The sequence below is a fragment of the Montipora foliosa genome, chromosome 14, assembly GCF_036669935.1.
Source record: "Montipora foliosa isolate CH-2021 chromosome 14, ASM3666993v2, whole genome shotgun sequence".
NCBI classification, from domain to species: Eukaryota; Metazoa; Cnidaria; class Anthozoa; order Scleractinia; family Acroporidae; genus Montipora; species Montipora foliosa.
In genome coordinates this window covers 1599005-1614004 of record NC_090882.1, presented here as the reverse complement: position 1 = coordinate 1614004, position 15000 = coordinate 1599005, and the positions used below count along the sequence as shown (strand labels likewise).

The 15000-nt window shown below is 41.6% G+C and overlaps 1 protein-coding gene across 1 annotated transcript in view; it reads left to right on the top strand.

The window, feature by feature from the left end:
* Positions 1 to 13997, top strand: part of LOC137985561 (flagellum-associated coiled-coil domain-containing protein 1-like) — a 45296-nt gene extending 31299 nt beyond the window's left edge. The window contains exons 15-21 of the mRNA XM_068833178.1: positions 2972 to 3043; positions 4961 to 5050; positions 5197 to 5238; positions 9709 to 9776; positions 11014 to 11077; positions 11629 to 11664; positions 13119 to 13997. Of these exons, the coding sequence (XP_068689279.1) occupies positions 2972 to 3043; positions 4961 to 5050; positions 5197 to 5238; positions 9709 to 9776; positions 11014 to 11077; positions 11629 to 11664; positions 13119 to 13505 (759 nt within the window). The 3' untranslated portion in view covers positions 13506 to 13997. The remainder of the gene's footprint in view (positions 1 to 2971; positions 3044 to 4960; positions 5051 to 5196; positions 5239 to 9708; positions 9777 to 11013; positions 11078 to 11628; positions 11665 to 13118) is intronic.
* Positions 13998 to 15000: the final 1003 nt, after the last annotated feature.

The following is a 15000-nucleotide window of genomic DNA, read 5'->3' as shown; positions in this document are numbered from 1 at the left end:
TAAATAAAAGTGGACCGAGAGTGCTCCCCTGAGGATCTCTTCGTTTAACACGTAGCCAAGGAGAGTATGTGTCGCTGATTTTTACTCTTTGCTCTCTATCCTGCAAGTAATCTTTTAACAGAAGACTTGTATGGTGGTTCAAACCGTAGGCCTCTAGTTTAGTAAGTATAAGTGCGTGCGGTAGGCTGTCAAAGGCTTTGGACAAATCTATGGAATTGTTGCTACTAGTCTGTTGTTTTCAAGGCTGTCCTTCCAGTCTTCAACCATTCTTAATAGCGCCGTTTGGCAACTGCAATTTCTACGATAAGCTGATAAGTAGTCAGAGAGGATTCTATCGAAGTGAGCTTGAAGCTGGGAGGCAAGTAGTTTCTCAAATATGTTGCTAATAGCCGGCAAAACGGATATTGGTCTATAGTTTGTTTTACTGAGTTCATTGTCCTTTTTAAATAAAGGTGTTACTTGACCTTTTTTCCAGTTCTCAGGATATTTGCTTTGTGCGACTGGGGCATTGAAGATAGAGCAAGGAAGAAAACATTTCTTTAAGCAGTCGCGGAGTAATGTGGTCGTATCCACTTGACTTGTTTGCTTTGATTTCTTTCAAAAGTTGCTCTATGTAGATGGTGTTAATAGGTGAGAAACCAAAATCTGTACGCTCCATGTCATTTTCTAAAATGGCTCGGACACTGGGATGATCTTGAAAGTCGCCGGCGCTATCCATAATCTCGGCAATATCACTCGCTATGTTTGCAAAATACTAGCTATTTGCTTTTTGTCAGTGATCATCTTATTCCCTTCGTGCAGAATTACATTATTGGGCTTGAATGATTTACTGGTATGTAAAAAAGGTTGAAATGTGGTCCAAAATTTCTTTGTATCTTGATTTACAGCAGTCGAGTTCCTTTTTAAAGTATGAAACAATGGCCTTTCTCCGCAGAGAGGTACATTTATTCCACTGAGATTTTTGAAGTAGATAATTTGCATCTGTTCTATTTCGTGTAAAGGCTTTCAATAGATGATTTCGATGACGGACAGCTTTACGCGCACCGCGCACCGGTGGCTCAGTTGGTTGAGCACCGGGCTGTCACGCGGGAGGTCGTGAGTTCAACTCCGGCCGGACCAACATTTTAGGGTCTTTAAATAACTGGGGAGAAAGTGCTGCCTTTGTAACTACATCTGCAAATAGTTAGACTTTCAAGTCTTCTCGGATAAGGACGATAAGCCGGAGGTCCCGTCTCACAGCCCGTGTTCAGTAACTCTGTGGGACGTTATAGATCCCACACGCTATTCCAAAAGAGTACGGGACAGTGTTCCCGGTGTTGTGGTCTGACCTTTCCAGCATGTGGTCGGTTTGGCAGGATTAGCTTGAAGGGCTTCTGTATGAATGAGACCACAATTGTGTATAACAGCCAGAAGTCAGGCTACTTAGCCAAATGCTGGAGCCTCACGCTTAAAGGCCATTCATTGGTCAAATACGGCACTTGATTGCCTCGCAAATGAACTTGTTTGAGTGGTGCTTGCTTGTTTATAACATCATGAAAAAGAGATGCAAAGGCTTAAAGTTTGTCATCGACATCATCGAAGACGCTCATAACAGTTTAAACCGTGTTTAAATCAGTAAGAAAACTTTTCGTGTCAAAATTTTTGAGACTGCGCAAAATAATTTTCTGTGAGTGCGATCTTGGTGGCGATGCCCGCAGAATGGCAAATACCAGCGAATGGTCACTAATGTGCGGATTTACCACCGCAGTAGTTAATATTTTTGTTTTAGCGTTAGTGAGAGCTAAGTCCAGCAAGGTACTTGTCTTTGCTATTTCGCGAGTTGGAGAGCTGATAAGGTTTTTAAAGTGAAAGAGATCCATTATGTCTAATAGATAGCGACCATTTTTAGGGGGTTTATCTGGACATAGTAAATCACAATTGAGATCGCCCAAAGGGAAGACGCCTTCGGCTTTTCGAGTTGAGGCTTCCAAGAAACTGGCAAGTTCCTTTCTCCACGTGTTCTTTGGGAGTGAGGGTGATCTACACCACGACCAATGCAATCCACATGCATACATGTTCATGTTTCAAGACAAAGGATTTTTCTCATGAATGTGAGGCTAAGGATGTATCAAGTATTGTTATTCAAATTTGGGCGCCATTTATGCAAAGGGTCTATAGGAAGGACGGATATTGGTTTGATCTGTCTCCAGAGATTATTTAGGCGCTTCTTTTGAGCGCCATCAGTCCTTTAGCAATTCCACCTACCCGCGTAGCTTCGTAGTCACGTAGCTCCCTAGCCAAGTATCCAAGTAGCGAAGTAGCCAAGAAGTAGTCACATAGCCCCGTAGATGCTTAACCAAGTAGCCACGTACCCAAGTGGCTGCGTAGTCAACTAGCCCCGTAGCCAGCTAGCCAAGTAGCCTCATTAGCCGCCTGGCCCCAGTTGTTCAAGAGGTGGATAACGCCATCCACCGGATAAATCACTATCCCTTGGATGGTGCAGTTGGTTTTGCTATTACTTATCCAGTGGATAGTGATTTATCCGGGAATAGCGCTATCCATCCTTTGAACAACTGGGGCCTGGCCAATTAGCCTCGTAGCCACGTAACCAAGTAGCTGCGTAGTCAAGGAACCTTGTTAGCCGCCCAGGCAACCGCATAGTAGCATAGCCGCGTAACCACAGCTTACGCATTTGCAATTTAACAGCGTACTCGTTCAGTCGCTCACTTAGTTGCCATGCAGTCAGGAACGATGAAGCGTTGCTTCGAGTGGCCAGGTATTCTGTAATTTTTTCAATAGCTCTGTGACCTATTCCTAGGTGGCATTAACTCATCCAGAGTGTGTCGTCCTGAGTAAGATGTGACTGACGTCTTGACAACCTGAGCCGAAGTGACCTTCAGAGTCAAGCCCCAGAGTCACACTCTGTATTGACTTCTTCACTCTGTGGTGAAGTGACTTGTTGCTAACCATTTTCTCTTTGATTTGTATTTAGAACTTAATGGAAAAGTTTGCTGAATGTGTACAAGATTCCGAACAACTCAAGTCGGCCCTTTTGGAGATGCAGGTACCGGGTAGGAAAGTACGGGTGCTTACCATTTGTTGGAAAATTCCGGTTCGGCTGACCGTTGTATAAAAAGCAACCGGACTAAATTGCACTTTAACATTCCTTTTTTAAAGCTTGGTTCCCAACCAGGTGTTACCTTCCCTCATCACTTGATTTCGCACGGACTTGGGCCTGGAAGCGCAAGAATCGGTAAATGGTACATGAATTTCCGAAATGCCGTTCCGATCGGAAAATCGGGAGTACCTCTGAAGGTACTCCACATTTTCCAAACAGATTTTTCGGAAAATGACTGTTCCATTTGACATTAAATTTTAGTCGAATTTTTGGGTTTCTTGGCTGAGAAGTAAGCACCCTGCATGTCCATGTAGATAAGTTCCTTTAAATTTCTACCAGCGGGCAGATGTCATAAACGCTTGCACTTGACCCAAGCCGCCGACCGGCTCGCTCGGTGGGAAGAGAATCAAAGTACCGAGCGAGAGAGCTCCAGCTGGACTAACCCTTAAAGACTGTTTGCAAATGAGAAGAAAATGCCCCCTTTAAAATCACATCTGCAAATAGGTAGACTTTCTAGTCTTGTCGGATAAGGACAATATAAACCTTAGGAACTGTCTCTGTGGGACGTCAAACACAGTGCTCACAAAGAGCAGGTCACGGATCTTCTGGTGTTGTGCTCTACCTCATAGAGGACCCTGAGGCCCCATTGAATTTACCTCATTGCACCTCAGTAACCAGTCCAATTAAACAACCAACTCTTTTCAGGCCAGCGATTATTTTGCTCAGCGCTCTAAGAGTGAACCGAAGCTATCCGAGCTGGAGACTAGAAACGATAACTTAGGCGTCAACTGCTCTGGCTTTAACTCGAATGGCTTCCTTGCCCAAGACAATACATGAGAAATCCACCAAATAAAAGCAACTTTCGTTTCGTGGAGAAAAATACCAATTTCAGATAGTATCACGTGAGGCAAGCCAACTTATCAGGGGTTTCAATAACTTCTGAAATAGCCGTCCATGATAGCCCATTGAAGGCGGCAGTTTGACAAGTTTATGATAGCAGTTTTAGTGAAAATCAAGGCAAACTAGCCGGCGGTGTGAGGCAAAGTAGGCGGCGGTATACCGCTGGTAGCCGGCTTCTATTGAAACCCCTGCAACTTATGCTTAACCCATTCACACCTTTCTATCAATTATCACTCCAAGGAGTCAATGGGTTAAAGAGGACAAAGTTTTTGAGTGGATGTAGAGGTTGTTAACCCATTGAATCCTTTATTGCATCCATTTAGAAATCACTGGTGATCCTTGTAATCTGATTGGCTCTCAGCAGTGTGATTTATTCCCAAATTGCACTTTTTTTTGCTCTAAATTGCACCATTTTCCCAGCCAATGAGAAAGGAAAACTAAAACAAAACAACTAATCAGATTTCAAGGCTTGTTTAAGACAAACAATCAAATTGCAGGAAAGGAAAGACAAAGAAAACCATTTTGTGGCGAATTTTCCAACTTTTGTTCCCAACTGGATCAATAAAACATTGGTACTGACTAAAATCCTGCATTTTAGCGATTAAAATAATTATTATGGTGAGATTTCTAAATGGCTGTAATTGAACTTCGTGTCGTGCAGTTTTGGTCTGAGATCGATTACGCGTGATTTCAAATGGAACTCGCGCTGTGCGCTCGTTCGGTTTTGAAATAACACGTATGATTTCAGACCAAATTGCACTCAGTTCAATTACCGTTATGAACCACTCCCCATTGACGAGTAAAATTATCCAGCGTCAGACAAAGTAAAATCTGTCAGTCTTACTAAAAGGAGGAAATGCATGCGTTAATTAAGCTTGGTAACTTGCGATCTAAGGCCTAAGGTGTCAATACTATCCATTTGTACTATTTTGTATCAGTACTATTTTCGACTTTTGTGTGCAGATGTTAAAGGAAAAGATACAAGAGTTTGAAGAGAAACTCAAAACTAAATCAGCAATGTTAAGAAAGACACAGACCGAGCTGGAAGATAAGGTACATGTGTATTTTCTTTTGGAATCCCTGATTCCTTTCATGATTTACTTTATTAGAACCTGTTTTTCAGTAGTATTTAGGAAAGAGATTTTAAAAAAAAACAGCGAAATTTAGCCACACGCCCTCAACTTACATTTTTCTCGCAGAAGGTGAAGTTGACGGCATTCGAGGAGCACTTTGCTGAAAAGGTTTGTGCAATTTTTTTTTCTAATCATCTCCACAGCGACCACCTCCTAACACCAATAGAATAAACAAGAGATTACTGGTAGCCTAAAGGACGTTTTCAACTAACCTCTAGAGACACCAATAACAATAGAGAAATGTACGACTTCTGGTGGACAAACAAAAGAAGCTAATGAGAGATAATAATATTTAACAATTATTCGCCGAACGCAAAGTGATTATCGGTGAATATTCACCGATAATCACTGAGCCTGAGGCGAATAATTGTTTTAGTATAAATACACAGGTGATTATTTCAAAAAAGAGAGACAAAAAAACATTTCAACGCAAAGTCATCTTCACTTACGGTGGCAAAACGACTACTGGCGGCCATTTTGTCCGTTGAGGTGATTATCGGCTGATAATCCGAGAATTTGTATAATCACCTGTGTATTTATACTAAAATATAATATGTATATAGTTTACGTCATAGAAAGTGCGGCGTACGGGGTTTTATGCACGAGTTGTTTGTGTCAAAAACCCGAATGAGGAACGAGCGAGTTAGGGTTTTTGAGACAAACAACGAGTGAATAAAACCCCGTACAAAGCACTTTCTATGTCGTGAACTGTTTATTACACATAACATGAGAATTTTCATTAAAATAGTTTTCTGAACGCGAATTAGAAACAAAACTCACTAGCAATAGTGCCAAATGCAAATTTAATTTAATTCAATAACAAAGTACGATTTGTACGATTTGCACGAGATGCACGAGTGATTGGCATGGAAACGCCTTTACGCTATCGTTGATTGGTTATACTTCCACATGTGAAATAGCTGTACGCCATTCTGATTGGCTGTATAGGCCTTTTTCACATGTGAAAATAAAGCGTATAGATTTGTGCAAATGAGCTTTATGGAATAAAATTCTCATGTTATGTGTAATAAAAAAGCTTATATAGCGGTTACATTACAGAGTATCATGAAGCGCTTTACAATATTAAAAACTATATGTACATATATATAAAAGCACAACCTTAAAAAAATAATAATAAATAATAATAAAAATAAAAATTAAAATTTAAAAAATTTTCACTTCTTTCCTCGTTAAAATCTCATGATTGTTCATAAGCAAGTCTAACCGCGATCAAACCGAGGCACCCAACAAGTGACTCGAGCAGCGGCGTTAAGCACTCTTTGTAGCCGATCCATCTGATACTGTAGGATTCCATACAACAGAGGGTTGCAGTAGTCTAAGTAAGACGTGACAAAAGCATGGATCAGGGTTTGGTGGATTCCTCGGATAGGTATTTCCTGATTCTACGGATGCTGTATGAGCCACGAAAAGCCTTGCTACACACTTTGCCAACATGCTTACTCATAGTCATGGAGCTATCAAACCAGGCACCCAGGTTGCCTACTGACCCAACGGGTTTGATTTCCGAAGCGCCTACGTGAATGGTGCTAAAGTTCACTTTAGATAGTTGCTGTCTTGACCCAATTATCAGGAACTCCGTCTTTTCGTCATTGAGTTTCATCTGATGATTAGCCATCCAACCCCTGATATCTGAAATACAAGCCTCCATGGCTCTGACTGCATCTCCTGTGACATACAAGATCCCGGCCGGAAGGAACCTGAACCTGAACCTGAACCTGTGGAAAGTGTTGCTTTACCACATGAAATAGTCGAGAAGCAGACAATAAGAAAAGTATTGGTCCCAAGCAGCTACCCTGAGGAACTCCACTCGTGACATCAAAGTCTCGACACTTTCGTCCGTCAATAGTTACACGTTGCCTCCTAGCAGCAAGGAAGGACTTAACCCAACAGAGAGCACGGTCGGTAACACCAAAGTCGTCTTCCAATATCTGAGCCATCATACCATGATCAATGGTATCAAATGCGGAGCTAAGGTCTAGTAACATCAACAGAGGAACTTCTTGTTTGTCCATGTTCAGGAGAATGTCATTTTGTACCCTAAGTAGCGCAGTCTCCGTAGAATGATGTTGACGGAATGAAGATTGATTTCTTGGAAGAGGATCATTAACATTACAATGTTCGAGCTGCTCTCTCAGCTGTTTTTGAAACAAACGAAAAGATTGCTCACAGGGCGGAAGCTATTAAACACAAGTTCAAGGCCTATCTTCTTGAGGATGGGGATGACGAGAGCCAGCTTCCAGTCATTGGGAACAATACCACTATCCAAGGAGGAGTTAACCATCTTAGCCATGACAGGCACCAGCTCCTGGATGCCGTTTTTCACTAACCAGGTGGGGACTGGATCCAGCTGACAACTAGCTCGTCAGGAACGAAACGCTCTAGTCTTGCAACAGCAGTACGTATTGAATAAGTTGGCGGTTCAACAGAACATGCACTGTCCGATATCCTCTTTCAGTTATAAGCTCTATCTTGCGGCAGAAAAACTCTCCAAAATTATTTGCAAGCTGCTCAGCACAGGCATGAGGTGGAAGTGAATTGTTGGAGCGCTCTTTTCAGAGCGAGTTCACAATCTGGAAAAGCTTGTTAGAACTGCCCACACATTCTTTTATGAGATCAAAATAGTGATCCCGCTTTGCGCGTTTGAGCATAGCACAGTACTTATTACACACCCTTTTGTACTCCGAGATATCACTGGGTATATTGAATTTATTCATCTTCTTCTCAAGCCGCTTCGCTTCGCCTTAAGCTTCTTCGGCTCATTATTAAACCAGGGGGCTTTAGGACGATCAACTTAAACCTTGCGCTGCAGCGGAGCATGCTTGTCAAGGATGCTTTGAAGAATATGATCATAGCTAGCGGCAAGTTCATCACTAGAAAGACCGTAAAGATCTGAGGCCATGATATTGCTCTTGAAAGCCGCTAAATCGATCTGCTAACATCTACGATAAAACACTTCGTTAACCCTAACCAATGGCGACGGGATGGAGAGAGTACACTCCGCAAAACAGTGATCCGACAAGAAGAGTGACGGATGGGCTGAGCGAACCATATGTCGTTAAAAGAGCGAGTGATGATGAGGTCCAACCAGTGTCCAGAAATATGAGTAGGAAACGACAAATACTGAATAAGACCAAAGGTTTCGAGGAGGTCACCAAACTTCTTAGCATCGTTATCGAATGGGTCGTCTATATGAAAGTTAAAGTCACCAGAAATAACTAGAACCTCAGGACATAACACGACATTCTCGAGATAGTGAGAAAACTCCTGAAAAAACACACTTGGTGGAACGGGGTGCGTATCAGAGTTCGGAGGACGATAGACGATTAGGAGTTTCGTCGTCGTTCCCTGTGCAGTAGCGTTCCATTCCAAGGTCTCAAACGATTCCCTTTGAATTCCATCAACACAACGCACCTTGAATTTTTCACGAAAAATAATGCCAGTCCCTCCACCAGATTTTTCCGAGTGTCTGTTAATAGGGACCTTAAGATTTGAGGACGTCGTCCTAAAATACAACGTCGAGGCACAGGAGGGACTGGGGGAGAGCACGGCAGGCGCTGGAAATTTGACTTAAGAAGTTGGACGTAAACAAGAAGTGGAACTTCATCTCGTTTTCAACATGCCGACTTTTAGAAATGCTCGTGAGCTGCTTTTGTTGAGCTTTTGTGAGGGCTCAATCGCGGAAGAAGAGTCAATTTCAACTTCCGGCCACGTTCTACATTGAAGACGGCCTGAAATCTTAAGGTCCCTATTGTTCTTAAACATGAAACCTTGAGGTGCAAGGGCAGCCAATGTGACACTATCGTTCTCTCTCCGCCAAGTTTCGCTTGACTACACAAATATCCAGTTTACTCTCAATAACGTGATCAATGAAAACTTCTGTCTTGTTCCGCAAGAATCTCGCGTTAACATTTCCGAAGTTAACTTCAATCTTGAAATGCCGTAATCAGTCAGGCGGCGCCGAAGGTCGAAACTGCAGCGCGGCTGATTTGCGAGGACAGAGGTTGATATTGCTTTCAAAAATGAGCGCAATATAAGTATTAAATATTATTATTATTATTATTATTATTATTATTATTATTATTATTATTATTATTATTATTATTAATTAGCCCAGTGAATTTGTGTTGAATGAAAGTAAAAAATTTAGAAGAAAATCAATTATATTTGCAGAGAACCACAAGTGCTGCCTGTTAGGCGCTCAAATGTGTTCACCTTCTTTTGTTTTCGTCCACCAACATGGCGGTGATGGCGTCACGTGAAAACCATCCTATAGACCACTTTCATAAATAGCGACCACTTTTACATTCTTTTGTCTTTATGTTAATTACACCTACTGCCCTCATTTTGAAACAAAATTTTTTTTGAAATTTGCTCGTCGTAGCAAGGCCACAAAGGCTTTAGCATTAAAACAAGAGAACATTTAATTTGGCCGCCATTGTCAAAGAGAAATGGTTGAGAGAGGCTTGATAAAGCCTCTCTCCGAGAAGGTGACGGAGTTTCCGGTGTTGTAGTTATTTCGAAATAACATTTGTTACGAAAGCCTCTAATTTACCTTAGGTGGAGGAAGTGGACAACAGATATTCGATGAGAATGCAAGGCCTGATGTCAGACAATACCGATCTAAGGTGAGATGAAGGAGAGATGAAAAAACGTGTAAAGAGAACGGAAATCTTTTAGTCAGGTTCACTGTGCGAAATGTAGGCCAACGTTCTAAATATTCCTTTTTCTTATAACTTACAGAATAAAACACCACAACTGTCCATTTTTGAAAAACAAGATTGAAAAATAACGTTATATAAACAAGTTTGAAGGAAAGGCAACTGTTGAAAAACAATTTCGCAAAAAAAAAGCCAAGCCTCAAATCATAAAGTAGGCGTTTATTGTAATTTTTTCGGGTTAGTCATGTCACTGAAGGAGCTGTCTTGCAGAATTACTGACTTTTTACAATTAGCCAATATCAAAAGTGCTGTGATACTCTTTGTTTGTCCCTCCAAAATTTTGCATAAGCATTCTTTCCAGTTTCTCTTGGGACCATTGTAAGTCCTGAGAGAAAATAAAAACAATGCTGACGCAAACTTTTGGAGGGACAAGCAAAGACTATTGCTCAATTGGCTTTTCGCGATTGAAAAATTTTCGGGACTTCCGAAAAATGGGGTAGGATCGTACCTCTTATTGAGCACTTTATTTCATAGTCTGTATAGTGTCGTACCTCCCACTGTTTTATGTGCTAAATCCATTGTTATCTTTGTTCGTTACATTGGTCTTTTGGCCAATCCTGAAGCCCGTTCAATGAGGTACGACACGACCCGAAAAATGATCTTCTGAGATCCAGGGGCAGTCAATCGGGACGGGACGATTTTGCCCTTAATTTTCTCGTCCCGTCTTGACCAATTGCCCCTGGGTCTCTGAGGATGTCGACAAATGAGCCCCTCCAAATGGGCCCTTCCAGGAGCGTTATCCCAGCTGGTACACTACACCAGGAGTTCTCCAAGGGGAGTCTCTATCATCCTAGGGAGATTCAGCACGCCCACTGTTGTAAAAGCCAATCAAAACAGAGCTATATTCGCGTCAAGGAAAAAATGATACTTTTCGCGGGAAAAACCTGTTCCTAAAAATAACTTTACGCGGGAAAGGGTTGACTCAAGGTATTATTGGAGATAGAGGCTCCCTTGATGAGCTCCTAACTAAACCAATAATTGGAAGGTTAAAAGCAACCGTAATTTTTTTCCAAAAGGAAGCTTTCGCGATTGCCTTGATTACCGGTACTTTGGTGAAAGCACTTTTGGCCCCGGAATTCTCCTTATTTCCTTTGATGCTGTACGTTTTCAAAATTTACGAAATGTAGGCTTTTTTAAATTTTAGGCGCCATTACATCAAGAAATGCGAGCAACTCTTCAAACTGAGAACTGATCAAGAAGCAGAGAAGGCAAGAGTTCTCTTTATTGATTTGATTGAAGTGTTTTTTTGTTTCATAGTTTTCCAGTCCTTCTCGAGAGATCGTCAAGGTTTCAGAAATTTAAAGCGCTTGTTAGAAGATCCGATGTCAAGTAATTCTCCGCAGACCAATGGTACATACCATCAGGTGTAGGAATAAACCATCTCTGAAAAGCGTCCTATATTTCCCCATGCATTTCTGGGAGAAAAGTTGCCAAAAGTAAATGGAGAATTCCAAGAAGGGAACCCTTTGCCTGGGACCTAAAATAAGCCGATTGTACGCAGGCCTTTTTTTGCATTTTGTTTCCTGTTTCATAAGAAAGTGTTTGACCTTGACAAAATCAAGTGGGGACGCCACAATCTTTGGTGCATTTATTCTACCTCTCACTCACTCACCGACCCACCCACCCACCCACTCAAGTAATCAATCAGTCGATAGATCGATCGATCAATCAACCAGTCAACCAATCCCACCTTGGCTTGATAAGATGCATTTCTCTGCTCATATGTGAGATTAATTGTTGTTTCGTTTTCTCGCGATAGGAGTCTTCAGTTCGTACCGCCAAAAATACCTTACAGGTAAGGAATCTGTAGTTACTAAAGTTCCCTCTTTTGATTAACTCAGATTTTCCGAGCATTGCCCAATGGCTAGCCAATTCTGTTCTCAGAAGTCGATTTTTTGTCGTGGCTGGTGATTAGATATTGCGCTGTCGCACACGAACGAATGCAAGAAGTGAGGACTACCTTTTTACCTGAAACCTTTCTCCACCTTATTTAAAAGCAAACGATCTTGATTAGTGAGCATGAAAAAGGACAGTTTTAAGGCGCTCGCAAACAAACTGGGAACACATGACATTCTTGCTTCCCGGGAAGCAAATTTCGTTTCCGCAACATTGTTTCCTCGTTTGCCCAGATGAAGACATGAGGCAGAAGTGTCAAATCGTTGAGTCCTATTCCTTCACACAGCGGCAGCATTCAACCCAGTCTGATTTGCTGCCTCGTTACTGTTGCAATGTAAATCTAAAAGCCGATCAATCTACATGAAAAATTTAGCGCCCTTATAAGCTTCATCGGGGATCGTACGATCCATGGCCTCATTTACAATATTCTCTTCCCATTTAGGAAAAAGAGCCTTCTCTTAACGAACGAAATTATTTATGAAATGAATCACATAATGAACTGCGGATATGAAATCAAGTGAGGCTATGATCCTCCCATTTAAAAACGCAAATTTAGCTATTGCGAAGAGTAGCCTGAAAAATTCAGGACTTCAACGGGGTTTGAACCCGTGACCTCGCGATACCTCGAGCTATGACCAGCTCCCAACGTCAGCGGCTTCATAGCTCACTTGGTTAGAAAGTTGCACCGGTATCGCGAGGTAACGGGTTCAAACACCGTTGAAGTCCTGAATTTTTCAGTCTTCTCTACTCAATTCCTAGCATTGCGTTCATAACTGCGAGGATCATAACTTCACTAGACCTTCTGCTTAACACTCAAACAGATTCCATTCCCGCAAAACTTTTTACTCAGTACATTCTTTGTTTTTCGTACTTCTTTCTATTCCAAGTGTATTTTCACACTTCCATTCTTTCAATATAAAATTGTCAATCTCTTTTTAAATCTACATTAGTTTTTATTCTTAAAGTGCACCTAACCTCAAAATATTTACTGTAGCAAAAGTTAAATATCAAACATATATTTACCTTTACCTTCTCTACATTTTACTTTTGAATGTGCCTCATAAGGTATACAAGAGAAAGATGCTGACAATCGTTAGTCAGTTCTTGACGTCACTGAAAGAATAGACCCATACCTCTCACTAGCTCGGCCATGGGACAAATGAATGCCAGCTTTGTTACTCTCTCGTACCTTATTAGGCCTATTAAAAGTAAAATCTAGAGAAGCAAAGGTAAAATATGTGTTAGACATTTTATTTTTTCAAAAGAAAGTACTTTGAGGTCAGGTGCACTTTTAAATTAATCGTAATTTAGTATTAGCACTTGCAATCGGCTTCATTTTGTTCTCATCTCCAGGCCGTTATTCTTGCTCGAACGAGATGCGATGTTAGCCTAACTGCTCTCCGGAGCAAAGGCTCAGCACTTCGAAATGCTAAATCGGCTGTTCCCAAGAGACGACCAGTAAGTGCTCCATCTACCAGAGACGAAGTTTTTATGGCTGAACAGACAACAGATACAGTAACAAGTAAAACTTCTGCAAGAGAAAAGCCGAGAAATTCCGGGAACAAGTCGGAAACCAACAGACCACGGCCACACACATCGCATTATGGCAACGTGGTTAGTCTGAGGACTCGAAAGGCGAACTCGCTTGTTGGAGCTCGAGAAAGCCTGGTGCCCACACCGGTGAATGTTTCCATTCAAGGCTTACAAAATCTGCAGACGCAAAAAGAATTTTTAAATTGAAGTTTTGGAACTTTCTTTGAAATTTGAAACCGTGGGTACAAATTCTCAACAAATGTTGGTGGAACAGCAAGTTGTTTTCCGTGTTGTTTTGGTCTGCCAACATGGCGGCGGCCAATTGACCTAAGGAAAAAAAGACCTGTATGTCACCTTCAAATTTTGCACCTGGCTCTATTTAATCATGGTTCGAGAAAATTCGACTTAACTCTTCTTGTCATTTATGCTTTTGTGTAGTGACATGTTTCTTTCCAAGTGCATGTATTTATAGTCGAAAAGTTGAAATTCGCAAATTAACACCGTCTCGGTCAGCATGAAAACTGTTACTCGTAGAGATGTTTTTTATCGTAGAAGAGGTGACGCAAAATGAAGCACTTAAATATTTATATAGCATCACTTGTAATTAATTGCTTTGATAAGTGTTGAGCGGTTTGGAGTCACGAGATTGCTTAATTTGACACCACTTTCTCAGCCGATTAAAAGCAAAACCAATTATGACTTGCTAGCACGTCCTTTTCTCGCGCATTGAGCCGGCGGCTTATATTTCCTTTGCGGTTTGATTGGTCAATTTAGCGAGTACGCCTCGCTTCACCTCAGTAATGATCAGTAATGGAAAAGACCTTGCTTATATCGTGTTCTCCGCCTATACCTCAATTTTTGCTCAAAGGCAGATTCTTGTTTGAATAAATTGAAAATTAGAAGGGGAAAAACGGATCGCTAGTGGGCGAATCACGGAAAATCCTGTAACGTGATTGTATTGATGCGGGAGGCCAGGTTTTTGTCTTATCCGCAACGCAGAGTTCAGTTGTATCCCTTGAGGCTTCCTTCCTTCCCTTCGCGTTTAGTCGTATTAAAAACACTCTACCTTTTTTTCGGGTAAAGCACGTGAAATTGACGTTTCGGCTGTGATGGTGACAGCCGAAACGCGTTTTACCCGAAAAAAGTTAGTGTTTTTTTTTCTTTCAGGGTGCAATTGTTGCCTGGTGATCGCTGCGTGCCTAACCACACACTTCCTTGCCTTATTTATACATTTGACAATTTTTACTTCGCAAGGTATTCCTGCTTTAGCTCGTTTCGGTGACAGTAGTTAGGCCTTGAAAATTTGTCTAATGCCCTCTGGGAACCTGGCATTATTTCGTATTGAAATGTTCCTTAATAGAGCACGACTTCTATACGCTTTCTTGTCGCGCACTATAGGATTGCCCACACACCCTGCATCGCTCAGTACAGCGTACAGTACAGCAACACATTGTTGGTTCACAATAGAGGGCTTCAATTCTCGAACCTTAAGCGTCATAGGGTCTTTATATTCAGCTTGAGATTAACAGACACATGCTTAATTGTGGTATGGGCATACGCTGCATCGTACGAGTTACATTAAAATTCTCAGACTAAACAGACTGTTGCTTCACAACACAGGGCTTGATTTCTCGCGCCATAAGGTGACAGAGGCTGAATGACGGAACTATATGCATTTTTAACTGGCTGGTTTCCACAGCGC